At 45.3% G+C, this 27,951-nt stretch overlaps 1 protein-coding gene across 6 annotated transcripts; it reads left to right on the top strand.

Moving 5' to 3' along the window:
* The first annotated feature begins 277 nt into the window (after positions 1 to 277).
* Positions 278 to 27,912, top strand: rc3h2 (ring finger and CCCH-type domains 2). 6 transcript variants are annotated; one of them, XM_072714571.1, is made up of 21 exons: positions 278 to 655; positions 3,783 to 4,014; positions 6,041 to 6,344; positions 6,589 to 6,706; positions 7,212 to 7,445; positions 8,065 to 8,240; positions 10,383 to 10,583; positions 11,722 to 11,854; positions 11,983 to 12,101; positions 12,223 to 12,335; positions 12,438 to 12,722; positions 15,343 to 15,545; positions 15,968 to 16,335; positions 17,735 to 17,863; positions 18,532 to 18,681; positions 20,738 to 20,963; positions 21,416 to 21,500; positions 21,938 to 22,019; positions 22,109 to 22,216; positions 22,631 to 22,773; positions 22,880 to 27,912. In XM_072714571.1, exons 3-21 carry the CDS (start codon positions 6,114 to 6,116, stop codon positions 23,004 to 23,006), a joined length of 3,231 nt encoding a protein of 1,076 aa, XP_072570672.1. In that variant the 5' UTR covers positions 278 to 655; positions 3,783 to 4,014; positions 6,041 to 6,113; the 3' UTR covers positions 23,007 to 27,912. The 6 variants fall into 6 exon arrangements, with proteins under 6 accessions (XP_072570672.1, XP_072570671.1, XP_072570670.1 ...); XM_072714570.1 differs by having other exon boundaries at positions 280 to 655; positions 15,947 to 16,335; positions 22,637 to 22,773; XM_072714569.1 differs by having other exon boundaries at positions 280 to 655; positions 15,947 to 16,335; positions 20,741 to 20,963.
* Positions 27,913 to 27,951: the final 39 nt, after the last annotated feature.

A 27,951-nucleotide genomic window follows, 5' to 3' on the forward strand; every position in this document is an offset into this window, starting at 1 on the left:
TTGTACAGGACACCGTTGAGTTTGAGTCCAACACAGTATTCCTTTGAAACTTCGATTACAGAAAGGCTTTGAAATCCAAATTCGCAGTGCACACTGCACCCGTTATAATGGCATCCTTGTCTCTTTAAAAAGATGCAGCCTACGCCTCAAAAAGCGGCTTGTTCCGGCTTTGCCCCTTTACATCTTTATCCTTGCCCACCCGATGAAAATAGTACCACGTAAACAGAGGCTCGGCGAGGCGAGCGGGACGCCGCGATTTAAACAGCTCCGTCGATCCCGCGGTGTCGGCGTCAAGGCGCGTCGCCGCTGCCGCCGCGGCGGTTTGAGCACATCTGGCCTCGGCGCGCAGCGAGCGCGCGGTGCCGGCGGAGGGATACGAGGCGGGGAGCCTCTCCAGCTGTCAATCGGAGGGAGCGAAACTGAGCGGAGATGTCGCGTCGTCGCGGAGCCGCGACTAAAATCAGAACGATATGTACGTTAAAATTACTGTCGTGACAGGGTATATATCATGTCATGACACGTAGCCCCGTGAAAAGAACTGCGGCTTTTTGTCGCTTCTGTGAAGTTGTTCTTGATTTTTGAAAAAGTATATTCACCATTTCCTCTCCTAGTCGAGAAAAGCGATGGATATTACTCTCTTACCGTAGTGCCTGAGGTAAGTGACTTGACAGTCGTGACTTTAGTCGCTGGTTTCCAGCAACGTCGCATGCTCCTAGATGCACGCTTCTGACTGACACTGATTATATAACATAATCAAAGGCACCAGCGGATCGATAAGAGCTAGGGGCAGCTGTCAGATGCGCCCTGAGCACCTCCAGCCTGAGAGAGTATGTACTGTATAGTAACACCCCAGCAAGTGCGGAGTTCCTCCTGCAGAGGGTCCGCGATCAGTAACGGGCTCTAAGATACGACAGGGCGATAGAAATTTCGCGAAAACGTCGCCTCTTTGGCACGCTAGAAAGTCGGTTCACTTTTTGGCGCTGCGGGGGGAGAAATTCCTCCCGAGATGTTGCCAGCGCCAGGCAGCTTTGCGTAGCCGGGAGCCTTTGGGCAAAGCCGACGTTTTGAGCGCCGTAACCGCTGTAGTGGAGATTTTTGCTACAGAGGTATCCGAACTGCCTCCATAAGGCTTCCTTGAAGGGAAGTTCCCGTTTAAAAACGTTTCTACAGCCCCTCTCAGTACTGCGGTACACGCACACGGCCCTGCACAGTGCAAAGTGCACCTTAAACGTTAAATAAAACACCTGCTAATTAGGCCACGCATAACCGATTCGGCGTCTAACAGGTTAATTATTCATATTAATGTCAACTTATACGGTTACTATAATATTTTTGTTTCACTTTCGCTTGCATTTATAAGGCGCGCCACGAGATTGTTCGGAGTTCATTGGTATGGGTTGCTTAAGTTGCCAGTAACAAGTTATTAATAATGTAACAAAACATTTATGTTGCACAGATCTCTGCATTCAAAGTAACTTTATCCTTTGGTGAGCACGATGACTGCTGCAACATATACAACTTTCTCCCTGGTCTGAAATATACATTACATTATGTACATTTCATGTATTTTAAAATTACTGTAAATGAAATATGTCTAAGCCTATGCATGGGCCATATATGTAAGTAAGGTACTTTGCCATTTTCTAAGATGTTTTTCACTCCAGATTCTTATAAAAAAGCTTTAATTCGTTCATGCTCCACAACATAGCATGTCTTGGTATCCTCTTTTATGAATTGTATGCTAGCCACAACAGTACAGTAAATATAAAACCAAAATACAAATTGGGATATAGTGTGAATAGTATTATAGTCATTACAATTTTGTGGGACGAATACACATTTTTAACTAACCTTTTCCTCCATTCTCCCACAGCTCTTTATATTTTTATATTGTGCTACTTTTGTAGGGTTTTAGAGAAAGTTTGTAGTTGTAGTAATTGCAGTCATGTAGGTTGTGGTTCTGTGTTATTTATAAGTAGAACAATAATTACTTTATTCAAAGTTACAAAGACAGTTAGTCCTTTCACTGATAACAGATATACATTAGATTACATTAACCCAGTGCTAATTGAGCCTGCTGGTGTGATACAGAATGAATCCTCTTTGATATCTACATACCAGAACACATGCTCCCACACTTAGTGACCATTTTACAGAAATAAAATGCTTTTTTCTCTGCCAAATGCTTTGTGTATATATGCATATAACTGGTAGGCTGTGTTATAAGTTATTTGGTTATAAGTTAGTCCTAATTATAGACAACATGATGTTAGTTGTGCTTCCACTTGTGAGTGAACCTGGAATAATAATCGTTTTCTGATCCCATAATGCTAGAAATCACATATACTGTTGCTGTTATGTGTACTGTTAAGTTTTTCCTCATGAGTTTTGAGCCAACAGGTACTTGTGCTGTCTTAGTTTTTGTCGTACAGGGTGGGGGATACTTTTGCATGTCAGACCATGAAAAGCTATGTTCAGCAGCTCACCTGGGGTTCACTGTAATCTCTGAGCTTCCCAGGAGAAGGTGCCAGGGAGCACAAGGGCTTTGACTCTTACCCCGCATCCCTGCTCTGTGCCCCAAGTAAATGGGCGATGCCCTTGGGACCACCGTGGCGCCGCCAGGTCATGTGTGCAGGCAGCCTTGAGGTCTTGTGGTACCAACCCATTTGTGTTTTTCACAGTTCACATCTTGCTGCCATTGTTAGTGAGGACGCGCTGTTCCCTCAGTATCAAAGGAGTTGGACTGCAACGCATCCTTCAGCGTTACCAGTATCTAAGTTTGTTGCTTGGTTTTTCTGTAAAATTGAAACTGAAAGAAAGGGTTAAGCAGAGCTCATGCAATGGGTAAATAGTGTTAATGTAGTTTTTATGACCTTTAGCCAGCTCTCAGTTGTCTGGTCATTACCTTTAAAGCACGTGAATTAAAAAATTTTACGGTGGTATAATTTTGGATAATTATGATTAAGTAACATGTGACTATGACAATTGTAGTATAATATTTGCATCTGTGTAAGTTGCCCTTTGAGAATTTTTTTTCTGAGTGTGGGACTGTTTCAGAAGCACAGCTACGCTTGTCATATGAGGGTGAACAAAGCTTCCTGTTTTTTTTTTTTTTTGTTAACTGTAGATGGTTAGGGGATTTTGCTTTTTCTCTTCATTGCCCTAATCTTAGGGGTCTGTGTCTAAAGGTCTTGTGGGCCACTCTAGCTTATAATAAATTAGATTTTATTGCTGTTTCACTTGAACGTTGGTTTGGACCTGACATAATCCTGAGCTACTTGCACAGTGTTACTCACTTTAATTTTGTTGTTCCCCTGAAAGAATATTATTTATGATCGCTTACCAGAGGGTGCCTAACATAAACGCAAAGGGCTGGTTGGTTTAATGACGCAGTTTAGTATCCTTGTACAAACAGGGGAAGCAGAGGCTATGGGAACGTGTTGCCTGTCTGTGTAGGAGCTTCGTATCACATTACCCTTCTGAGAGGCGTCACAACAAGTATGTGGGCTAAATGTCGACAGCATGCATGGTTACATACATGTAGGAATGGGCCTGCTTTGGGATTTTTTTAAAGACTGTAAATAGTTCTTAAATATGAGTGTCCTTCTGGAACCATTTCCATGTTCTATGCAGTATATGTGTGTAGAGTTTTATGTGGTTTTATAAATGTATGTACAATTTGGTACACGCTTTTTTTCACACCTAGCAGAGGTCAGATAACAGGAAATGGCAGGTGGTCATCCATGTGAATGTGAATCACGCTCGCACTGTGTTATTTACAGCACGACTGTGTCCCATATACCAACTTCCTCACAGAGCCCGCCCTTCCGCCACAGAACGTTTCCCTCTGCGCATGTTTCGTCACTGGCACCCTCGGTGTTTAAGGCAGCCGCCACCTTAAACGTGAGCCGCTTTTTTGCTCAGTACTCCGGAGTGAGATCATGAATGACGGGATGAGCATGGAGCTGCCTGGGACTCGCAGGCCGTGTTGGAATGCCCGGGCTGTTCGGCACGGTATGTCCATTGGCTTTTCCCACGGGATCTGCTTTTCTCATGCCTCTCAAACATGCTGCTGTAATATCGACTGGAGACATTTAACCATTTGCTTTAGTGGCACCCTGCACAACAGGGATGATTAATTTGTGCAACAAGCGAATCAATTTTCATGTTGATATCAAATGATATTAAGTAATCCTGAGTTAGAGAAGTAGAAATGAAGGTGGTTGGTAAAATATATAGTGTGCAATATCTATTGCCCCCTTCCTGGTTTAGTGTATTCCTATTCAGTGTAAACATGTAAGCTTGGTTTTCTTTTTCAGCTTACATCCATTTGTTTTTCAGTACATCTTCGTGGATCTTTTTCAATTTGTATGGTGAAACTGAAGCTGTGCTCATGTATGTAGCTTGCAGTATCCATTGCGTATAGTAGCCAGGCCTTACATAGGTTTTATTATTACTTTCCTGTATATTTTAACAAATTCATGGAGAGTGAAGTGAGGTTTATTGGTTTAAAAGATTCCTCATATTTGAGAAAACAATGTGCCTAATGCAATTTCATTTGTATAGAAGCAAGACAGATGGGAAAGGCTTAAACATCCTATCTTGGGATGTGAGCTGTGGTTATTGATCTTGTTATTATCTGAGGGAGAATTAAAGTTAAGAACATTGTACTGTACGTTCGTTTTTGGTAATACCTCATTATAAAAAGAAGGTGATTAATAGATTTCTGTAACAGCACACAGGTAGCACGGTGTAAGGAGTGTGTTAATAGAGTAACAGCACACAGGTAGCATGGTGTAAGGAGTGTGTTAATAGAGTAACAGCACACAGGTAGCATGGTGTAAGGAGTGTGTTAATAGAGTAACAGCACACAGGTAGCATGGTGTAAGGAGTGTGTTAATAGAGTAACAGCACACAGGTAGCATGGTGTAAGGAGTGTGTTAATAGAGTAACAGCACACAGGTAGCATGGTGTAAGGAGTGTGTTAATAGAGTAACAGCACACAGGTAGCATGGTGTAAAGAGTGTTTTAATAGAGTAACATTATGCAGTCAACACAGTGTAAACAGTGTGTTAATAGAATAACAGTATGCACATAGCACAGTGTAAGGAGTGTGTTATTAGAGTAACAGCACACAGGACCCTGCCTATGTCACACACACCGTTCCTGTCAGTCCTCTCCTCAACCCTCACCGTCTTCGGTTCCCGTGACTATTTATAGTGGCTGAAAGCTTCACATGTAAATCAAAGTGACGTGCGGTGTGTAAAACGGCCTGTTCTGAGACGGAAGCTGTCCCTAACCCCACATGGTTCACAGGGAGCAGTCAAGGGAGGGCCTGGATGATTGCATGAGTGTGTCTGTTAGTGTGTTGGAGGAAATGTTTGCCCAGGAGTCTGCATTATATGATGTGCACTGCATGCACTGAGACTCTCACACTTTTTCCAGAAAGGAAAATCACTATGGATACCTTCATTGTCGAGATAACTACAATCGTAGCATAATCCATGTGCCTAAACTAAATGAGTCATAAACCAAGCTCCCTAGACCCAGTTATACAGTGAGAGTTGAGAGGTGCGGGTGTACAGAACGGGACCCCGGATGCCTGCTCTGTGGCACGTTCGGGAAGGCTGGCCTGTGATCTTGGCCTGTCTGCAGGTGTGAAGGGCAAAGCAGGGGTGAATTCAGAGAGCATGACGCCAGCTAAGGCTTCACGCAGTTAGAGAAAGCCGAGCCTCGCAGGAAGCAGCTCAGCACCGGATACCTTGTGACTGGGGGTGGCATGGGGGGACTGGGTCTGCGCCGCATGCTGCCTCATGTGGTTGTGTTTTGGGGAAGCCCGGTATCTGTTACTTGTTAAGTTGCGGGGATATAATGCAGTATGTAAAGCAACAAAAATAGACGAAACACACGGCAAGTGCTATAGCAGGGAGCTGCTGCTGAAACGCTGTAAGGAAGTGCAGTGGGGCACGTGTGTGTGGTGCTAAATGCGTTCCAGCCTATTAATGGAGGTCTCCTCTCTGGCTTCTCCCCCAACCCTCAGCTGTCTGTGAGCCATCCGGGTGTGGCGGCATGCGATCCCCTTGAGCAAAGCCCCCCCACCAGCAGGTGACAGGATGCCGGTGCAGGCGGCTCAGTGGACCGAGTTCCTCTCTTGCCCCATCTGCTACAATGAGTTTGATGGGAGTGGCCACAAGCCCATCAGCCTAGGCTGCTCCCACACCGTCTGCAAAACCTGCCTGCACAAGCTGCACCGCAAGGCCTGTCCCTTCGATCAGACGGCCATTAGTACGGACATTGACCTGCTCCCTGTCAACTGCGCCCTGCTGCAGCTTGTTGGAGCTCAGGTGAGTGTGAAAGGTTGGTCACATGATCACCACCGGACCAATAGCAGTGATTCGGGCCTTGATATATGCAAATATATGCAAATGATTATTACAGTATACAGGGACACTGGTTTATGGTCGCAGTTGTTTATGGTCTCAGAAGTGTACTTTATTAGCCTGTGTATGTTTTAATCTGATTATTTTACGGTGTTCTAAGTTACTCAAAGTTACTCAAGGCCATGGCGGCCATTGTATTTTTACCCAGGTGCCAGACCGCCAGCCGGTGTCGCTGAGCAGTGTGAGCGAGAACAAACACTATGAGGCGTGCCGCCAGTGCGTGGAGGAGCTGGCGCTTTACCTGAAGCCCCTCAGTGGAGGGAAAGGTATGGCGGCGCCCCCTTCTGGCCAGAAAGCTCGCCTCGCGGACAGGGGTAGGGAGGTACTTCCTGCCCTTTGTTGTTTTATGGTTTGTCACAGTTCGAAGTGGAGAAACATGAGAAAAACAGTGTGATGCATGGAGCCGCCTCGACTATGTGGGAACCTGCCTGCCTGCCAGCTTCTTCTTGTGATTTGAAGCGCAGGTTATTGATTTATGGCCTGTTACAGAAAAACAATGCAATGTGCAGCATGGTGCTGTCTCAGCATTAAAACACTGCTTCTATCGTTTAAACCCCCCCCCATAATCCACCATGGAATTTTGTGGGGAGGCAGGCCACAAAGCAGGGGACACCCTGGACAGGACACCAGTTTGTCGCAGAGTATTCCAGCATGCTTACACGTTGCAGGCAGACATCTCTGTGTTTTTGGTGTTTTTAGAGGAGAGTGGCTGCTTGGCACTAGCTGATATGACTGCTGCCCTCTCCCTAATGGCTTCCCCGCCCGGCCCAGGTGTGGCGACCCTGAGCCAGAGCACGCTCAGCCGGCCCATGCAGCGCAAGCTGGTCATGCTGGTGAACTGCCAGCTGGTGGAGGAGGAGGGCCGCGTGCGGGCTGTGCGGGCGGGCCGCTCCCTGGGCGAGCGCACCGTCACCGAGCTCATCCTGCAGCACCAGAACCCCCAGCAGCTGTCCGCCAACCTGTGGGCGGCGGTACGGGCGCGTGGCTGCCAGTTCCTGGGGCCCGGTGAGTCCCGCCTCCCCCTTCTCTGTTGTTGTTTTCCTTTTGTCTGCTCGGTCCGAGTGACTAAACATACGTGTGTGTGAGGCAGGCGGAAGAGAGCCGACGTGGGCTGTCTGTGTGCGGTGCATGTGCGTGTGTGTCCATGCGCCGCCAGGCAGCGGTTTGCCAGCTCTCTCCCACGCCACCCACTGGTTGCCGCAGATTTCTGTCCATATAGAATAATCGGTCGGCGAGCTTGCATTTCGGCATACCTCACCAAACCCACCCGCTTAGCCCGCCGACCTCAGCAGGCAGCTGGTTCTGTCCCGGACAGGCAGGTGACCTCAGTCCTGTGTTGACGTCACTGGCAGAGCTGTTCAGTGCTCAAGGCTCTGAGAATGTTAGAAGCTACAGGTGACAGGAAGCGAAGCAGCCAGTCTCAGTTTCTGTCTATATTTAACAAAGTGCCGGATTTACCAGTGGCTCATATGAATGAATCTCGTGTGTGTACTGCGGTACCGGGCAGTTTATTCCAGCTACCCAGCCACCTTCCTCTGCTTTGAACTGAATAAATTCAGTGTATGTATCTGTGCTGGTTGCCGTAGTTACCGTTCCGAGTATGTATGTCCTGTGTCTGCATCAGCCATGCAGGAGGACGCCCTGAAACTGGTGCTGCTGGCTCTGGAAGACGGCTCGGCCCTGTCCAGGAAGGTGCTGGTCCTGTTCGTGGTTCAGAAGCTTGGGGCCCGTTTCCCCCAAGCCTCCAAAACCAGCATCGGCCATGTGGTCCAGCTGCTCTACCGGGCGTCCTGTTTCAAGGTGAGGCAAGCTCTCAGCGAGGGGTGGGCTGCAATGTCATATCCTGATAATGTTGGTTAGAATCACATTCCATGATACAGATCATGATCCGTTTTCAAACCAACCAAACAGGAATGCATTAACCATTAAACCAATTAACCAGCAATTCTGTAAAACTGTAAAAAATTAGTCTTTTCTCAGCTTGAATGAGTACATTAAGTTTAATTTGTTTTTTTATTTTCTTCTTTTTTTCTAACCAGTTTAGTAAGATCTAGTTACTAACTTGAGATCCACTGAGACAGAAAATTGTCAAAAAGTGAGAAACATGGACAGTGCTTTTGTTGTGCAGGCTGACATAGCTTTTCTTTCACTTAGATTTGTTTTTGTTGTTGTACTGTTGCACACACAGACATTGTTATATGTTATATGATGTTATAGGTGCTTCCTGGTTTGTTCTGTTATTATAATAATAGTGTCAAGTAGGGCAGTATCACAATTCTTGCAATCACTGAAATGCTTATTGTGGATACAGTTGCAACCGGTCACAATAAAATATCGTTATATCACCCACCACTGTTCTCATCAAAAGGAGACCACTTGTGTTTTCAGAAGAACATACACTTAACATACAGTAAATATAAAATGAAAAATATTGGAATATGGAAGGTAACACTTTCAAATTTTAGGAGTTCAAAAGGGAACTTCTGGTATTAGTTGACTGGGAAAAATCAGACTTTTATACAATGTTTATTCCTTCACAAGTAGAAGGAAAACTGGAATGCTGTACCATCAGAGTTTATGACTGAGAAGTACATATGAAAAATATCAGATGACTTGTTTGTGATTTGCATGGTAACTAGTAGTTTTTAAGTGCATTATTTGAGCTTCCACTCAGAAAGAGAAAATTAATAGTAATGAAGGTGTTAGTACTGATAAATGATGCATTAACTTGCTTAACTTAGCCTGGCATGGGTAGCGGGATAGGAATCCAGGCTGTTTTCCCAGAGTGTCCCAGTGCGCTATATTTGGTCAGATGCAGCAGATCGCACAGCTGCAAGGCCCAGCCATGTGTTACTCCAGCAGAAGGGGCTGCTCTGCCTAACACCTGGGCTGTTTCGGGCTTAGGCTGTGCTCCCCGTGTCTCCCTGCGTCTGGAGGGTTAGGTGCATGTGGAGCTCTTCAGTAACTAGGGTTCCATGGTCTGTGGACTAGGGCTGGGTATAGCTACTGATTTCCCGAATCGATTCACTTCAGATATTGTGGATAAACAAGGTAAAAAGGCGTCGGTGGTGCAGTGGTACTTTTTGCAGTTTAATGTCCGACATGTTTATTAAACATAAGGATATGCTGAATTTACTCACTTTTGGGCATCACAATATGCCTCTCATTAATATTTCAGCCATATTCCTAATTTGCTTATCAGATTGTGGGCATAAGTAGAGGTCCATATAATACCCAAAAGCTAGCGTCTGGACAAAATTTTACATCCGTTATCTAAAGCCCTGTAATCACATTTCATTTGTCGACACTGATTTGTGGCTGTTGACACAACTCGTGGAAACACTGCCAACTTATTTGACAAACTCTATTGGTAGATAATAATGAGTTCTGTTTGCCTGTAGTTTATTTTGAGTAAATTTCTTCTCCACCTCCACGGGAAAAGGCTACAGGCTGTAAAAGGCATATATTAAAAAATCGATCTCAGGATTTTATGAATCAATATTGGATTATGCAAATGAAGATCAGGAATCGATTTTTTAAACCCAGCCCTCCTGTGGACAACTACTGCAGGGCAGCTTCTGAAGGGTCACCAAGTGGGTGTGTGTACAACACATGCCATTGAGGGGGAAGGGGTCGGGACACTCTATGCACATACCAAGGGCCACAGTGATTGAAAAAGATTTAGAATCAGGATGCTATGAGGTTTCTTTCCATTGGCAAATCAAAAATTAGTGATGGAATTCATCTCTGCATCTGTAATAAGTTGGTGTCTAATGATGATCACTCATAGGGCAGATTCTGAGTGGGAGGACACTGGTTCTCACACCTGATTTGACCTGAGTTTTCATTGTCTGAGGACACCTGCGAAGCACTTTTAGATCAGTTATGAGTTTATGATTGAGGTGCGCTAACGCACACTTGCGGGCCGTGCTGCCCTCCTAGGTGACCAAGCGCGATGAGGACTCATCCCTCATGCAGTTGAAGGAGGAGTTCCGCACATACGAGGCACTACGGCGGGAGCACGACGCCCAGATCGTCCACATTGCCATGGAGGCAGGCCTGCGCATCTCGCCCGAGCAGTGGTCCTCGCTGCTCTACGGCGACCTCGTGCACAAGTCCCACATGCAGTCCATCATCGACAAGGTCTGAGCCTCTTCCTCGATCCCATAGGCTAGGGGTCAGCAACCTGCGGCTCATGAGCCACATGCGGCTCTTCTAAGAATGATAGACGCATTCACATTTTCACATCTTAACAAATTATTTGATAATACTTTTGTAAACATACATTATTTATGGGTTAATACTGTATTATTTTTCATTTAGATATTTCTTTAGCTGTGAATTAGGCATTCCGTCGCGCACCTCTGTGACATCTTAACTACATCATCTACATCTTCCTCAAAGTAAATCTCTTCAAAGAGACTATGTCTACGGTCAAATGATATGCTTTCCGGAGTTTTCTACAGTACCTGAGATTGGATGCACGCTTCAGCGTTTATTGGGATTCCTAATTCTTTCATATACTTTTTGTAGTAAATCGTCACCACGCCTTCCCAGGTCTTCGAAAAGATCATTAAATTTTGTCTGATTTCCATATTATAGCCGGCTGAGTTTGGAGTAGTGAGTTTTGCACTGCTCAGTCAGCACAGTTACAGTAGTGAAGTGGAGAGTGAAGGCCAAACGACTGCAGAGCCGAACGGACTTTACTCAAGAAAGGAGGGGTGAAGGTGAAGACTATCGCTACAGAACTGATCAGTGTTGTAATATCAGTCACCTTTGCACTGTTACGCGTCCAAGTGATTTAAAACTGAGACGCTCCCCCCCCCCCGTTTTGAAGTTACGTTTTTATGTTAAATGCATATATACCGATGTTGCATTAAAAAATCGTATCTCAAACTCCCTTCTCTACTCATTGTGGCTCTTTGTAAATCTTGGGTCAAACATTTAGGATGAAATGGCTCTTTGCTTTAATAAGGTTGCCGACTCCTACCATAGAGTAAATGCCTTGATTTCTATACATTCAGGACACCGGATCCCAAAAAACAATTTCTTTTATGCTGTAATTTCAGAACCTCACACATAAATAACAGTCTGTTTTCTCTGTGGGTATCTTCTGAATAGTTACTATAAAAACGATAAAACTGACATAACTTCCATATGCTGTCATGTTTGACACGTGCTGTCCCCAGTCATTCCTTCTGTGGACTTCAATCTCATGTCACAGTGGCTATAACTGAATGTATTAATTGTACTGAATTGTTTTTGCTTTGCTCCATTTAAGCTCCAGTCCCCAGAATCCTTTGCAAAAAGCGTCCAGGAGCTGACCATTGTTCTTCAGAGGACGGGAGATCCAGCCAACTTGAACAGCTTAAGACCTCAGCTGGAGCTCTTGGCTAACATCGATCACAATCCAGGTAACATCTCGGATGTTCTGACTTCAGTGGAAAAGACCTTCAGCGGCAGCTGGGTGTGGAAAAAGCTTGTCTCCCTGTAATTCACTGAGAGGTGACCTTTCGTTCCTGTGTACGCTCTGGCTCTAAAGATGCCGCCTCCCCGACGTGGGACCAGCTGGAGAAGGTGATGCTGGCTGTGAAGGTGGTGGTCCACGGCCTGGTAGACTTCATCCAGAACTTCAGCAAGAAGAGCCACGAAACCCCACAGGTAGCCGCCGCCTCCGAGTGTGTCCCCACGAGACCGAGCGGCGCAACCCAATATGAGATTATCGGAAACAATGCAGCATGCGACACTGCAGCCGTCTGTCACTATATTGTTCTCCTCCCAGCCGCAACCAAACAGCAAGTACAAGACGAGCATGTGCCGCGACCTGCGCATGCAGGGTGGCTGTCCCCGGGGGACCAACTGCACCTTCGCCCACTCCCAGGACGAGCTTGAGAAGTGAGTGGGTGCAGAGATGCTCTGAAGCACGGGTAGCTCGTGCACAGCCTTGCACCCCAGCCTCTAACACGCGGTTCCCCTCTCTCCCCGCCGATGTGCCAGGTTCAGGATGAGGAACAAGAAGATCAGCAACACTGGCAGAAACTTCCCATCCGCCCAGACGCCTTTAGGCAAAGGGGGGGGCAGTGTGACGAGTACCCCTGCAGGGGGGGTTTCTCCAGGGGACTCAGAGAGCGCGGAGAAAGGAGTGTCACTGATGGAGGGCACAGCCCCTCCCCAGCTCATCCCTCGGGGTGGGGAGACTCTGGATGAACAGAAGAGGACGGTCCGGAATGGATCCAATGGAGCGGCTGGTCCCAGTGGCCCCACTTCCAGCCAGAGCGAGCAGTAAGCCAGCCGCCATAGAGTCTCAATATTATAGTGAGATAGCTACCATAGAGTCTCAATATTATAGTGAGATAGCTACCATAGAGTCTTGATATTATAGTGAGATAGCTACCTTAGAGTCTCGAAATTATAGTGAGATAGTTACCATAGAGTCTCAATATTATAGTGAGATAGCTACCATAGAGTCTTGATATTATAGTGAGAAAGCTACCATAGAGTCTCGAAATTATAGTGAGATATCTACCATAGAGTCTCAATATTATAGTGAGATAGATACCATATAGTCTTGATATTATAGTGAGATAGATACCATAGAGTCTCGATAAAGACTTGTTTTTTTTTTTTAGAGATGCACGTCCGATTCTTATTTAGTTTTCGGCAGTCTCTAAAAAGACAGCTCCAATTTCGTGTTAAATCTATTTGTACAATCAATTGCACGAAAGCTCTTTCCCATTTTAGTTGTGTTTTTGGGGGCATTCAAGCTGAACGTTGACACACTCAGTTTTTCTGCCCCTCACTGGGTGTGACTGCGGTGACTTCCGCCTTCTGTGACGTCACGCGCATAGCCTTCGCTGCAGGAGAAGCATAAAAACAACAGACAAGAGGGTGACGGTCTGGAAGCATTTTATGCTTTTAACAGAAACTTGTAGCACAGCAATTTGCAATCTTTGTAAAAACAGTTCTGAGAGTAGCGTTTAGTGGAAAATCCCACTAAAGAAAGCGCACACGCTCGTGCGAGACAACGCGAGTAATATGAAAAAGGCTATGGATGATTTGGGAGTCACTAGCTTGTGATACACGAGGGGCTGCGAAAGCAGCGAAGTGTAAGTAACACTGTTCCCAGTGGGAGAAAAATTGTGGGGCATTTTAAGCATTTGCCACTTGCATATCCTCGCTTGGAAGATATTCAAATTGAACTGTAAAATGCCTCAAAAAGATGAACAAATGAGGTGGCCTGATTAAAGATTTTTTGGCATACATTTTTTCATCTGTATTTGCTAGTTTCAAAATATTAACAATAATATATAAAGTATAAATATATATTATATATATTTTATATATTAAAATATTAAAGTAAAATAGCTCTTGTATCGGTATTGGTGGTTGTGTATCGGAATCGGATCAGAAATGAGAAAATGTGGATTGGCCCCTCCTAGTTTTTATAACTTTACATGAACAGAGTTTAGCACAGTGTTCTATGCAGGCCATCCATTCAGTTATGCTTATGGTTTTGTAGTAAGAGTCCAGCATGACTGTATATGAGCAGCTCATGCGTTCCAGCAACACTATGTGTAAATGGACATGAAAAAATTAACAGACAGCAGAAAGTAATGCTGAAAATGACAGATAAAAACAGTAATAGTGTAAGTCGAACCAGGCCAACTGGAAGCCCACCGGGCTCTGAAAATCTTCAGAAGAGACTTAGATCTGATTGACAGAAATGAGGGAATGAGGAAGTGTGTGAGGTTTTGTGTGGCTGCTAGGTCCTGTCCGCATTGGGCTAGGCAACAGGGAGAGGCCACTAAGGTTCAAAGGTCTGGGTGTTTTTATTGTCATGTACAATGTACAAAATAAGTATGTAGTAAGTAAATAGTACAGTGAAACTTGTTTACTTAGTACCGTAGAACAAAGTACCATATGTATATAAGACGGTCAGTATAACAATTTATGATACATAATAATAAATAAGAATTAAGTAAGGGATAATGTACAGGCAGCCGGTAGTTATCGCAGAAATAAGCCCCTACAGTGTGATTAGGACCCGACGCGAAGCGGAGCGTCTTGTATCACACTGAAGGGGCTTATTTCACGATAACTACCGGCTGCCTGTACATTATCCCGCTTATTACACGGCTACTTGCCACATAAGGAAAAAAACTGGACATGAATATGAATTTGAAACATTTTATTGGCATATTTGTTTTAAATTAACATTTTTAAACGCTAATCTTTGTTGGCGCGGAGGGATTTTAAACATACAAGTAGTACCGGCTATGCGTTACTACTTTGAAGCGGTTATTATTTGAAAAGAACGAACCTGCAAATGTCTCAACTGACCAATCAGAATCAAGCATTCCAGAGAGCCATGTAATAATAGGAAATAACAGCACCTTAGACCAGTGTTTCTCAACCCAGTTCTTGGGGACCCACAGACAGTCCACATTTTGCTTCCTCACAGCTCCCGGTAGAGCAAAAACGTGGACTGTCGGTGGGTCCACAAGGACCAGATTGGAAAACACTGTCTTAGATAAACAAACGCTTGTCATATATATATGTGTGTGAAGTGCATTAGCAGTACAGCCTGGGGAGTAGAGTGTCAGAGCATGACTTCCAGCAGGATGTGCTGAGTAATTAGCTCTGTTGTGGAGGAGCCTGACTCACTGATACTTGTGGACTGACTGCTTAAGATCTTTCATCGTTTGTCAGAGGGGAGGAGAGAGAGATGTGGCTGTGCAGTAGCTCAGGGTCCAATCCCCAGTAGAGACCTTATGTCCCTGAGACCTTAAGATGTACCTTTTCACAGAAGTGCTCAGGACCCAGCTTGGCCTTACAGCCTCAGTGCATGACGCCTTGCGTCCCTCTTGGTTGATGTCCCTCCTCTTGTGCTGTCCCATTCCAGGAAGACTGTATCTCCTCCGAAGACACCCGTCAATCACATCTCAGCTACCTCACCTCATGCCCCAGGCTCCACAGCGGACAGCAGCTCTCCACACCCCAAACATGGGCCCTACATCCTCAGGGGCCCCCTGTACCCTCCGCAGTCGGACATTTATTACCAGGAACAGAGGACATCTTTTGATACACCGTCATACCCCCCATCCAGTAAGTCCGACCGCTTAAATCATTTGGCCTGTCTCTGTTTGTATGAGTAGTGGAGAAGCACAGACGTAATAACAAGCGTCTTTAGGTTTGATGGAACTGCAGTGATCCGATGCATGTGACTCTTGTGACCTAAGGTGTGAATTTTCTTGGAACACTGAGGAATATTGGCAAGAACAGTGTTAGCAATACATGAAGGTCATCAGGAACTTTAGGATAATAGTTTCAGCAAGCCCAGATGTACTGTGGGGGCTGGGAGATTCAAAACAATTTTTGGCTTACTCACGTGCTGTTTACAGTGAAAAATCTGTGGTTGGTTGGCATTTGCCCTGCCTTGAGCATGTGATTGGTTGGAGTTGTTGATAAGTATGGCAGTAACGCACTGTTGTCCTCCATCATTCCAGGTAATTACTATGCCTCCGCAGTGCCCCCGCCGAAACCGTGTGTCACCCGCTTCCTGCGCTCCAGCAACGTGCCCGAGTCCTCGCTGCCCCCGGCCGTGGCTGGATACCCTGAGCAGCCCCCATCCTTCTCCTTGCGGGAGAGGCCGCCCCCCTACGGCCCCGCCCCACAGTACGGCCAGCTGGCGCCAGCACACGGCATCTATGCCCCCGTGTACGACAGCCGCCGCCTCTGGCGGCCGCAGATGTACCACCGGGAGGACGCTCGCAGCAATTCCCTGCCCCCTGAGGTGCTGCACTCGTCCGTGTACCAGCCGCCTCTGAGGGAGCGCTTCAACTCACTGGACGGGCCTTACTGTGCCGCCGGGGAGCAAAGAGCCACACTGCAGAGGGTAAGTGCTCCACATAAGGCTGTCCCTAAGCCTTACCCTAACCCTAACCTATACTGCACTGCTGGGGAGCAGAAAGCCACACTGCAGAGGGCAAGTGCTCCACTTATAAGACTATCCCTAAGCCTTACCCTAACCCTAACCTATACTGCACTGCTGGGGAGCAGAAATCCACACTGCAGAGGGTAAGTGCTCCACTTACAAGGCTGTCCCTAAGCCTTACCCTAACCCTAACCTATACTGCACTGCTGGGGAGCAGAAATCCACACTGCAGAGGGTAAGTGCTCCACTTACAAGGCTGTCCCTAAGCCTTACCCTAACCCTAACCTATACTGCACTGCTGGGGAGCAGAAATCCACACTGCAGAGGGTAAGTGCTCCACTTACAAGGCTGTCCCTAAGCCTTACCCTAACCCTAACCTATACTGCACTGCTGGGGAGCAGAAATCCACACTGCAGAGGGTAAGTGCTCCACTTACAAGGCTGTCCCTAAGCCTTACCCTAACCTATACTGCACTGCTGGGGAGCAGAAAGCCACACTGCAGAGGGTAAGTGCTCCACTTATAAGACTGTCCCTAAGCCTTACCCTAACCCATACTGCACTGCTGGGGAGCAGAAATCCACACTGCAGAGGGTAAGTGCTCCACTTACAAGGCTGTCCCTAAGCCTTACCCTAACCCTAACCTATACTGCACTGCTGGGGAGCAGAAAGCCACACTGCAGAGGGTAAGTGCTCCACTTATAAGACTGTCCCTAAGCCTTACCCTAACCCTAACCTATACTGCACTGCTGGGGAGCAGAAATCCACACTGCAGGGGCTGACTGCTCTACATCCCCTCAATATCCCACTGAGGACCTGTACAAGCTCCCCCGAAAATGCCAGTGCAGCCCCATCAACTCTTTCTTTCAAAGAAGCAGTGCTCATTCTACTGCTATTTGTTGACCCCCTCTTGTTGTGGGAATCGTTGACCACACCCATTTTAGCATGTGACTCATCCTTGTAAAAATTTGACTCCAGTTACAGGCATGCCCTCGGGCAGCTACACGGGGGCCGGGAATAGCCTCTTGTGTTTACTGCTGACGGTCATTACAGCCTTTCTGTGACATATTGACAAGCTCAAAACGGTAGTATCCCAGGCGTTGGAGACTCCTGTGAATGTGACTCCCCATCATCATGTAAAATGTGGAGGGCTGATTACTGTACTTTTTGTATTCTCAGCCTGCGGTATTCGCTGTCTTTAAGTGCATTATGGCCTCCTGAGCGCAGAGAGGTACTAGACTAACTGGAAGTAGAATATTTATAGACTTGACAGTTTTATTAGCCGAGAATTTGTAATGGAATGTAAAACTTCTGCGAAGTCGTGTCAGTGGTGGTGTTTTTTTTTTTTTATTGTCCTGCGTAGGACTCCTACAACAGGGTAGCCCTCGGGTACGAGGAGCTGGTCCGCCGCAAGCCTGAGCAGTGGGCCTCACAGCACGGACCCGGGCCGTCCTCGTCCTCGCCACTCTTCACGGTCGACTTCACACGGGAGGTGTGCTCGGCCATCTTTCTCTATATACATGGCAGGCTTCTGTCTTTCCTTCCCATATAGTCTTCATTGGCCACGATAAACAATTTATTTAGCATTCTGTATTTAATGTTTCTAAGTTACAAAATTATTAGTTTGCCTCATCAGGCAGATAAAATATTTAATTAAAAAAAAAAAAATTTTTTTGTTGTGTATTAAATTATTCTAGAAATTAGTCTGACTTATTAGTTTGTCACAATTTCTACTCGTATACATCTTCTCATAGGGAAATTTCCAGGGTAAAGCAAATATATTTACTGGTGCTTGCCTTCCAAAGACTCCTAAAAGTAGTAACTTACCAGTGAAAAAAATGTACGCAAAACATGTTCAAGAAGTAGCTAGATACTCGTATCATTTGTTTCCTGTTTCCTTTCTTGTATGTTTACTGGAAATGACAGCAGCGTGTGAGGAAGGCCATTAGGTTGTTAACCTGTCACATATCTGGGTATAACCTGGTCATGTGATTGAGTGGGCTTTCTCCCACGCTTCCCCAGTTCTTGGACATGCTTTAAATAAATGTGATTGGTCGAAGCTGTCTCCAGGGCAGCATGAACATCTGTGGGAGTGAGTAAGAAAAATAGAGCATCCCATGCCTGACCCCCCCAACCCCTGCCGGTCTTCCCATCTCCCAGCTCTCAGAAAGCGTGGGAAAAGACTGTGTGGGATGCAAGGAGAGCCTGAGCCAGTACTCACCCTGGTCCTGTGGTACCATCAGCACCTGCATCAGTACCGCGGAGTCAGACCTGCACGGCGTCATGGCGACAAATGCCTCTGAGCTGCCGGTGAGTGGTTTATGAAACCGGACATCTCCTGAACTGTTTCCCGGACATCTCCTGAACTGTTTCCCGGATATCTCCCGGCTGGGGCCCTTTGGGTCTTTTATGGGTCGCGGACACTGCTCTAATTCCCAGTACCTTTACAGCCATACTCACAAAACCTTGCATTCAACCTGAAGAAATGCATCATTTTGGCAGCTGACACATGATGCATTAAAAAGGCCTAGTAATTAACATTTAAACGCTTTCCAAGACACAAACATTTATCTTTAACCCCTTGGGACCGGCGATCCCGCCGGCGGGATCTGACAGAAATTTCGCAAAACCATTTAAATAACTCCGCGAGTTTTTGTCATATACACATTTAAAAAATACTCTCAGAAACCTTAGACGGTCTACTTTTCAAATATATATAGGTAGAAACGAAATATATTTTTACAGCTTCGTGATACGAATTGAAAGAACAAGAGTGACTGACTTAAGCGTCTGCGTCTCGAAGCGGCTCTGATCGCCCACCCACTTGCAAATCGCGCTATTCGCATGATAATAACATGATAATCTGACAGTTAGTATTGGGTAAAGAAATATGTGAATACGCCCATTGTGACCGAAATAAACAAGAGCACATGTCTGGGTAGTGTTTACACTGATCGGCTACAATATAGCACACGGATACGTCTCTGCCGCTGAAGCTTTGCGCCAGTGTTGCCACTTTCAGCAGCGAAGCTCATACCTGTGTTCATAGCTCAGTGGGCTAAGCCTGTGTGCCTGCAATCACGTGGTCGCCGATTCAAACGCAGCGTATTTAGAACGTGAATAGCGATCTTACGCTGAGAGCGGTCCTAAACGCTCCCGACGCAAGTAAAACCAAGAAAGGTGACACGATTTGCTTTTTTGCCTATTTAACCTAATTTTAAAAACTTTAATACTTCTGACAATGGAAGTTTTGAAAAGAAGACAGATAACGGATTTAGTCAGTGTTTTTTTCATGATTTTACATAATGATTTCAGCGAGATATAAACTGAAATACACAAGAAAGATACGCGGTCGATGATGCCCTCGTCCCCAGAGCGTCAATAATAGTCACTGCATCATATTTATCGCTTTCTATATTTATATAGTCACAGTTTTTCATTTTTCATTCCATCTATCAATAAACTGTGAAAGGGATTTTATTGTTGCTACTTTTCTTGCGTTTCAAACTGCCTTTCCAAAGTGATGGGTGTGGGGTGCAGTGACATTCCAGACTGATGGGCCATTGACAGTATGCAAACTACTACAGGTGTGAGGACACCTATCTCATCAATATTCATTGTGAAGACCACTGACTTTGAGAAAAAGAGTGTCACTCCAAAGTTCTAACACTTTAGTAATCAAACCATATAAAATTTCTGAATGTCACTTTCACCTATGTGTAGCCAACCCCTGTGTCTATAAGCTTCAGAGCTCAAAAGTCTTACCTAGAAATGTCTATAATGTGATTTTTTACAATTTCTCAGCATGTCTGAAAATAGGTTTTTGAAAAGTATATGTTTAAAGTTGATTTTAACAAAAAATAGAATAATAACATTCTAAGAGGTCTCAGATTATTGGTGCTGAATAAAAGCAAATGTATCACTTTGGGATAAATGTTTTTTAGATAGGTGAAATATTTTAAAATGTCAAGGCATGTCAGACTACCTCGAAAGTGGAAAAAAGGCCTCAGGGCCCAGGGGGTTAACTCTACAGTTATTAGTTCATACTGATTACAGGTGCAATATAATACATTTTATTTGAACACAATGCTGAGCTTCTCAGTACATTCACAGATATTCATCTAAAAACTACGGTTTCTTTAAATCTCAGGAATAGATAGAAACATAACATTTATATTTGTATTAGACTGGAAATGCATTATTATTATTTATCGGTTATGGATGGGCATCCTTGTGCCCCGTACTGCCTAGGATAGGCACCAGGCTTCCCCGCTGCCTGTCTGGTTGGAAGATGGATGGGTGAATGGATGGATGGATGTAATTAGGAATGTAGGATTTATAAGGTGTGATGTGACCCGCTGTCCAGCAGGACCTGGAAGGCTGCGGCGTGAAGCGGAGACTGCGCGGCCCAGAGCCCTCTGGCTACCGCAGGCCCAAGGAAGAGGACCCCATCATCCCGTTTGGAGAAGGGCCCATCATCTCCAAGTGGGGTGCCATCTCACGGGCCTCCCGCACGGAGTACCACACCACCGAGCCCGTGCAGGCCACAGCCTCCCGGGGCGGGGCCACCACCACTCCCATCAGCTTCCGAGGTGGGGAGCTTCTCCGGCTGGGGCCCTTATGTAGGGCACAGATGATTCCATGCGCTGATTTCCTCACTCTATTATTGCGTCACTCCTGACCTGACAGGACGTGTCAGTATTTCCTACATTATACAGAGAGGCATCACACCTAAATGCACCGTTAAAATGAAAGGCCCCATTCTTTGGGGCTAATTTTAATTATGGAATATTTTTATGCACATAAAGTGAAAGCAAATCCCTCATATCTCCCGGATTTCCATTCCAGCAGGGGGACAAAAAGCTCAAAGTCGCAGTTGTGAATGATAAATCCTCTTTTCTTGCAGAAGAATTGGGGTTTGAATATAAACAAAATGCGTGCTTTCATCTTCGCCCGTGGTTTCGCGTTAAGGTTCCCCCCCGATAAGCTGCCGCTGCGTTACTGCGCCTTCGGTGAGGATGCTAGCTACAGCCTTTCTTTGCAGATTACGGCTCCTACATCAGTCACAGCGACTACAGGTGGAGCTCCCAGGGCTCCGACCCCCCCTGCCACTCCAGCTTCCTCGACAGGTACGAGGCCCGTTCCCCTGCAGCCGCGTGCGGCTCTGCTCTCACCTGCCTCTTTGCTTCACACCTGTAACATCAGTAACAGGCTGAGCCTTGAAGGGCTGCTCTCTCCCAGCGAGTAGAGTTGAGAGGCCTGTTCCTGTTGAAGTCTGCTTGTTATTCTTGTTGATGCATGTTGATAATGTGCGTGAGTCTTTATCCTACAGTCTTCTAATCTGTCGATGCTGTTATTTACAGTTTAGCAACCGACTATATTGAATGTATAAGGAGTTTTATGATTAAATGCACCATGTCCACATTAGCAGCTTAGCACGGGGTTCCCCGGGCTGAAGCCCAGGGGCCTCCGGTCATTAGCGACATCTGGCTGTTGGTGTAAGTGCCTACTGACTGAAGTGCGGGCGTAAAGGTGACATTTGTGACAGCTTGCCACATTTCCGCAGTGACCAGCGGGGAGTCCCCGGGCTGAGAGCCCAGCGCCAGTCTTCCAGCGCCGACGAGAACCGGAGCACAGACCTTCTACAGGTGTGCTGGGGGGGAAGGGGCCTGTGCAGCGGGCAGGAGAGTCGGCTTACATGCGGGAGACCAGCTTAGCCCCCCCTTTCCCTCCGCAGGCTGACGTCTGTACAGACGGCGTGGACGGCGAGCCGGACAGGGACATTGAGCTGGAGCTGTCCGCCCTCGATATCGAAGAGGCCAGCTCACAGGACGACAAGACCCAGGTGCATCCCCTCTGCCAGACTCCTCGCTGTCTCTTCTCAGATTCGTAGGCGTGTTTATCTGCCGTACACCGCTGACCCCCCTCCCTCGGTAGCCGCCCACATGCCGCAAAGGCACAGGCAGTACCTTTCAGAAACGCTGGCTGCCAAGCGGGTTACTTTCTTTATTCAGTACAAGCCTTATTTTCCTGGAGGGACCTTGTGTCCTTCGCCAGTCCATGCCTGAAGGGCACGCCAGCTTACATTTTTTCTCCCGACACAGCAGGATAATTGCTTGTAATTATTTTATGCCAATAATTTTATGTATTTATTGTTATTGTTTATGATTTTTCATTGATTTTAATGATTATTGAGCATCATTTGAGTTGTCAGGATAGAATTTGTGCCAAACTTAATGTGTTTTCTATTTTTGTCCAGATTCAGGAGTCGCTAAGAGCGCCCCCTCATGGTACCCACCTCCCCGACGGTCCAGCGTCCGGTAACGGGCACCAGAGGAGCCAACCGGACACGCTCTCATCAGACAAGATGGGGGCTCACCTGCTGAAGAAGATGGCCTTCAGGTGAAGCTCAGCTCCGGCTCATTTTCACAGAAAAGACAGGTCCCGTAGCAGTCAGCCTGCCCCGCCCTTTTTGGATTGACAGCACTCTCCTGCCTCTGTGTTTCAGGAAGCCTGTCTCCCCCGACAGGCATGGCTCATCTGGGCTCTGCGTCAGCAAGTTAGTCATGAAGACGGGGCGAGGTGATGTCCCCCATCCCAGCACTGGGGCTGAGATGCTGCTCAACGGTAGCTGAGGGCTGGGGGGAGGGGTGGGAGGCGGGGCCACACAAAGACTCAACCTGCGATGTCACGCGGCCTCGCGTATAACTCGGGATGGATGACCCACAGCTCTGGTGTCACGGCGACTGTGCTGTCTAGGCTGCACGTAGTGTTGCATTCTCAAAAATGCGTCATATTTCCCCGTTTACTGTGGGTCATTTGGTTACACAAAAAAGGCCCTTGGAGTGTGTTTTTTAAAAAACTGTATTTGCCTATTCACTTTCCAATAGCTACAGAACTTGGATGTTACCATAGAGCTCAATGATATTAGCAGTGCTGTAAGAGCTTTGCTGACCATTGGTGTACTTTTCAAACACTGGATGGCTTGATCTTAAAGTAGCGGGGCTTTGCAATCATATTCCTCATCGATAGTGTGTTTTATTATTATTACTTTTTTCTGTTGATTGTCTGTTCAGGAAAACAGCGCCCTCTCTGGGGACAGTAGTAGCAATTTTAAGAAAAGATTGGTTTCTGCAGCATTTTGGCGTGACCAAGCAATGAATATTAGGGGAGTGTTCATCATGGCTGGTTTTCGGGGCATGTCACATCTCTGATATTACACAGAACAGATTGTTCCTCTTTTGCTTGTCTGTTGCTGTTAAAAACATAGTTATTTATCTCTTTATCAAGAGCAGTCAATGGGTCTACGATCCATCTAAATATAATGACGCATTATGAATATGTATGAAAACTAAATCATTATCTACTACGAAATTTTTGAATACATTTTTGCGAATTAATACTTTTTTATTGATAAATTTCCACTCTTTTTGTGCACGTGTGCCCTGCAGTGGATGGGCATTCTCCTCTAGAACGATTAACCACTTTGTGCCCCATGGCTGGGATCGACTACCACAATCCTGTACTGGATTATAGTTCAGAAAATGGGTACATCAATGGATGTTGTCTTAAAAATAAGATAACTTTCTTCATGCTAAATCAGTACTAGTAAGTGTGTGTTCTGGACATAAAGTGGTCATATTTGTGTGAATTTTTAACAACAACAGAACAGGTACTCCCCACCATCAGGACGTGTGTGCCCCGTGCCTCTTTGGTAGTGTTTCCCAACCTGGGTCCCTGAGAACCGGATTGGGAAAAACTGCCCAAATGCATAAGCAGCCATGATACTTACAGCCCTGACAAGAAGGAATGTTTTTCTGCGCCATAATATTCTTGCACATTTCAGGCGTTTTCCATCTCTGGCTGGGAGGAGCTGTCTGACTAGGGCAGACAATATGTTCAGGGGACAGATGTGACACGTGTAACCAAGAAAGAACCCTCAGTCCAGCACCCCTATACCCACTAAGCAACTCAGTAGATATGTCAGCCATTTTCAGGCTCGTCCTATGTTTGTTTTTTTGATCATGTTCCTTATTTGATCCGACTTGTACGTTTTCAGTGCTAGTCGAGAGGAAGTTCTTAAAAGCACTTATTTAACAAACAGCAGATGCTTTTTAGACTGATACAGTTTACTTTTGCACAGTTTCTTAATGGTTGCTAATTGCTTATGATCGTCGGTTCTTTGTTTACACTGTTGTGCAAAAATGCAGGACATAACCACGGTGCTCTGCACTAACAGCTAATGGAGAATAACCTGCCTGGCTGTAGATTCTGTGCTGAATACAGTGCATTCATTATTGACATTAAACAGGAACAAGAGTAATGATTTTATTCTTAAATTATAGCGATATTGATGTTCATTTTCAAAATGGTTATTGAGTAACATTTATGAGTATATGTAGGCTGCACATGATGTGTATTCTATATTCCTGTAGGGGCAGCATTGTCTGTTATCACAGTAGCCACAAGAAGTATCTAAGGTTATTGTAAACATCACTAGTACCAAAACCATATTTAAAACTTGAATATCTGTGTTCTGGATATTTTTTTTACTCGAAAAGCCCTCGTGACACGCTGCACACACACAGAGCTTCTTGTAAGTATGCAGGTGTGTCTTGATGACAGGGGAGGCTCCATTGGGAAGCAGAGACGACGGTGTGTCACGTGCGTTACGTGCGTCCGGCCCGGCAGCATTAAAGTGGATTCCGCGATCATTCTGACAGGAGGGACTGCTTGGTTGTTGTGAATGTGTTACAATTCTTGTTTAGGCCTCCTTAGCATATGCTTATATTCGTGAAGTGAAGCTCCTCCTGGGTGACAGGAATTGCACTAGGAGTCGCCGTGAAGCTGAGCAGAAACTGTCAGAAACTGATGTGTACCACATAAAACCAGATAGTTGTTGTTATAGCTTCCGCCCTCGTTTCGTCTGCCCCCTGGCCGTGTCACTGTCGGCCACCGCTGCCCTGTCCCAACGCTCTGGAAAAATTTGCTCTGACTTTCTGGGTTTTCTGTATTTTAAAACATTCTAACTTCCGTGAAGTTGTCCGTCAAGATATTTTGTATCAGGATCTTTTTTTTCCATCATGTTTTGAAATTGTGGTCTGTTAACCTGTTTGTTTTGTGCTGATTCTGTGCGGTTCTCTTGCTAGCTGACTGACATGGTCCATAACACAGAAATCATAGCGCTGACCAGACCAATCACACATGTCCAGAAGGATTAGCGATAACTTAACTCGGACTGTGTTTGTGGCATTTTGGAGGAGGTCCTCTCCTGAGGGGCATTAGGGATCCCTGAAGGTGAAGCTGAATTTTCAGGTACTGAGCGAAACATTTATTGTAGACTTTCTTAGGAAAAGTTAGAACCAACTTGACCAATCCTCCACAGGCCTCTGTTGACTGACTCTAGATAAGCTCATGTATGCTATGCTGTGTGGTCTGGATACATTCCTGGAGACTGTGGATGTTCCAGGACTTACCTATTCAGGATATACATGGCCACATGCTCCTGTATAGAATTTACCAGCTCATTTATGTGCGCTGTAAATTTCTTGCTAAAACTTACAGGCATGGTTTGAGATTTTAAATATTATTGATTTGTTCTGGACTGTGCATGGAATTTTATCAAAGCAGTTCTGCTGTAATCCTTTGCATATGTATGATTCTGTGTGTCCTTTTCATGGCGAGGTACAGGCACTTTTTTCAATTAACCTTTGTATTAGCTGTTATGTGAATGCATATTAGTTTTAGACAATTTGGTAGGTACTGAGAGATTTAATTTGTCTTTTTGACAAAACATATAGATTGCAATGAGAAACATTTTTTATATGAAAAAGAAAATGGGACTGTGGAATTCTCTTAAATATTAACTGCAGTATTCAGGTTTACAGTAAGTCTTACTGATCTCATCTGTTGAAACGAAAGCACTTCTACTCATATAACACATACAGTTCATAATTAGAGTTGGTGTGAAGTGTATAACTCATTTCTGTCAGTGTGTGGAAACATTAAGAGCACACACTATTGTTTTACCATTGCTATTACTAGTCTGACGTCTGGATTTTACATGTATCATTAGACAGAGTATAATTCTGTGCCATACAAAAAACCTCAGGCAGGCAGGCAATTAAAAAAAAAAAGAAACGAGGCAAAACCACTCACACCAGAAGATTGGTCAAGTTGAGTGCAAACTGGAGCATCCAGACTAGAGTTCTGCCTCTGGTTGTTCGAGCTGATTATTGCAGGGGTTACCAAAGCCAAGTACCTACAACCCTCAGGATAGAGCCTCCTTTTTACAGCATCCTCAGCAATAACAGAAGGCCAATGCAAATGTTACATACAATTAATACCGTGTATATAATTTCGGAATTCACCTTGTGCAGCAAGAAGAGTTTTATTCTTTTTTAATTCGTTACACTGGAAAAGGTTTATGCTATGTGGAGTTGCATAGAACACATGGGGTTTACAGAACGTCTGTGCAGGACTCTGGAGGTTTAGAACCACGAGTGCACCGGGTAGAACTCGAGGCCGCTCCGTCTGACCGAAACTGATCCTGATTGCAGCTCCAGGCCCGAGGCCTCACATTCAGAGAGCGAGGCAGAGCTTCATCTTGCCATGTCACACACATCCCCACCCCGACGCGGGCGGAGTCCAGGCCGCGTCCTTGTGGATGCGGACCTGGGCCAACCGAGGCGACGTCGTGCATGCTGTCCCTTAGCTGGGCGATGGAAGACATTATTCTGTAGTTGTGATACAACACACCTGCCGTTGTACATGTTCTGCACATGCCCACTGTGTGGCCACGTCATGTATCGTGGTTAGCTTGCAGCATTTACTGTCTGCTTTTATAATGTTTTATTGTATATCATAATTATTATTACTGGTAGTATTTTATTGGAAATAAAAGAAGTCCTCTTTTTGTATTGTTTAAATTTTAAAAATTTGCTTAGCTGTGATTGTTCTGGAGATAGGGTTGGAAAGACGAGAAGCTTGTTTGTCAATTGTACAACCAGTAACGGAGCTGATGTTTGAATATTTTTACGTCTGTATTAGACATTTTCTTTGCAAATCTATTGTTCGATTGAATTGTAAATGAAATAAAAGATGGTACACATCCGTCATTGTATACAGCTGGCACCATCGTTAGATGGACTTACTGCTCATTTTTATGACATAATCAGCTATATTTAAATATATAAAATATAAAAAAATAAATATAATTTAAAACAAAAAAAACTTTTCAGGAAAGTGGGGTATGCCCAAATTAATGATTTTTATTCCATTTATTTCTTTTTACTTACCACTTGTGAAGGTTTTTGATTTTGCATTTTGGATTACAATGCAAGATGACCTCTGGCTTGTGTGTTATAATGTGGCACATAGAAAAAAGAGTGGATTATTTTTGTTAAATGTTTGCTCTAGCACTAACAGGTCTGTTTTCCTGTATGGAGCAGAACGGTAATATTAAACAAAAGGAGACTGCAGTATCTGAAATGTATTTGCATGCATAAAAATAAAGATGCAAAAAAGTTCATGCCAGTGCAACTGCGTCTGTCGCTCTGTGTACATTACTTTCTTATGGCC

The sequence above is a fragment of the Paramormyrops kingsleyae genome, chromosome 7 (genome assembly GCF_048594095.1).
Source record: "Paramormyrops kingsleyae isolate MSU_618 chromosome 7, PKINGS_0.4, whole genome shotgun sequence".
Lineage (NCBI taxonomy): Eukaryota > Metazoa > Chordata > Actinopteri > Osteoglossiformes > Mormyridae > Paramormyrops > Paramormyrops kingsleyae.

Coding starts and splice junctions, on each gene's coding strand:
- rc3h2 (XM_023831860.2), top strand. CDS start 6,114: ATGCCGGTGCAGGCGGCTCAGTGGACCGAGTTCCTCTCTTGCCCCATC. Junction 6,707..7,211: donor GCCCCTCAGTGGAGGGAAAG/GTATGGCGGCGC, acceptor CGCCCGGCCCAG/GTGTGGCGACCCTGAGCCAG. Junction 18,682..20,737: donor CAAATGCCTCTGAGCTGCCG/GTGAGTGGTTTA, acceptor CCCGCTGTCCAG/CAGGACCTGGAAGGCTGCGG.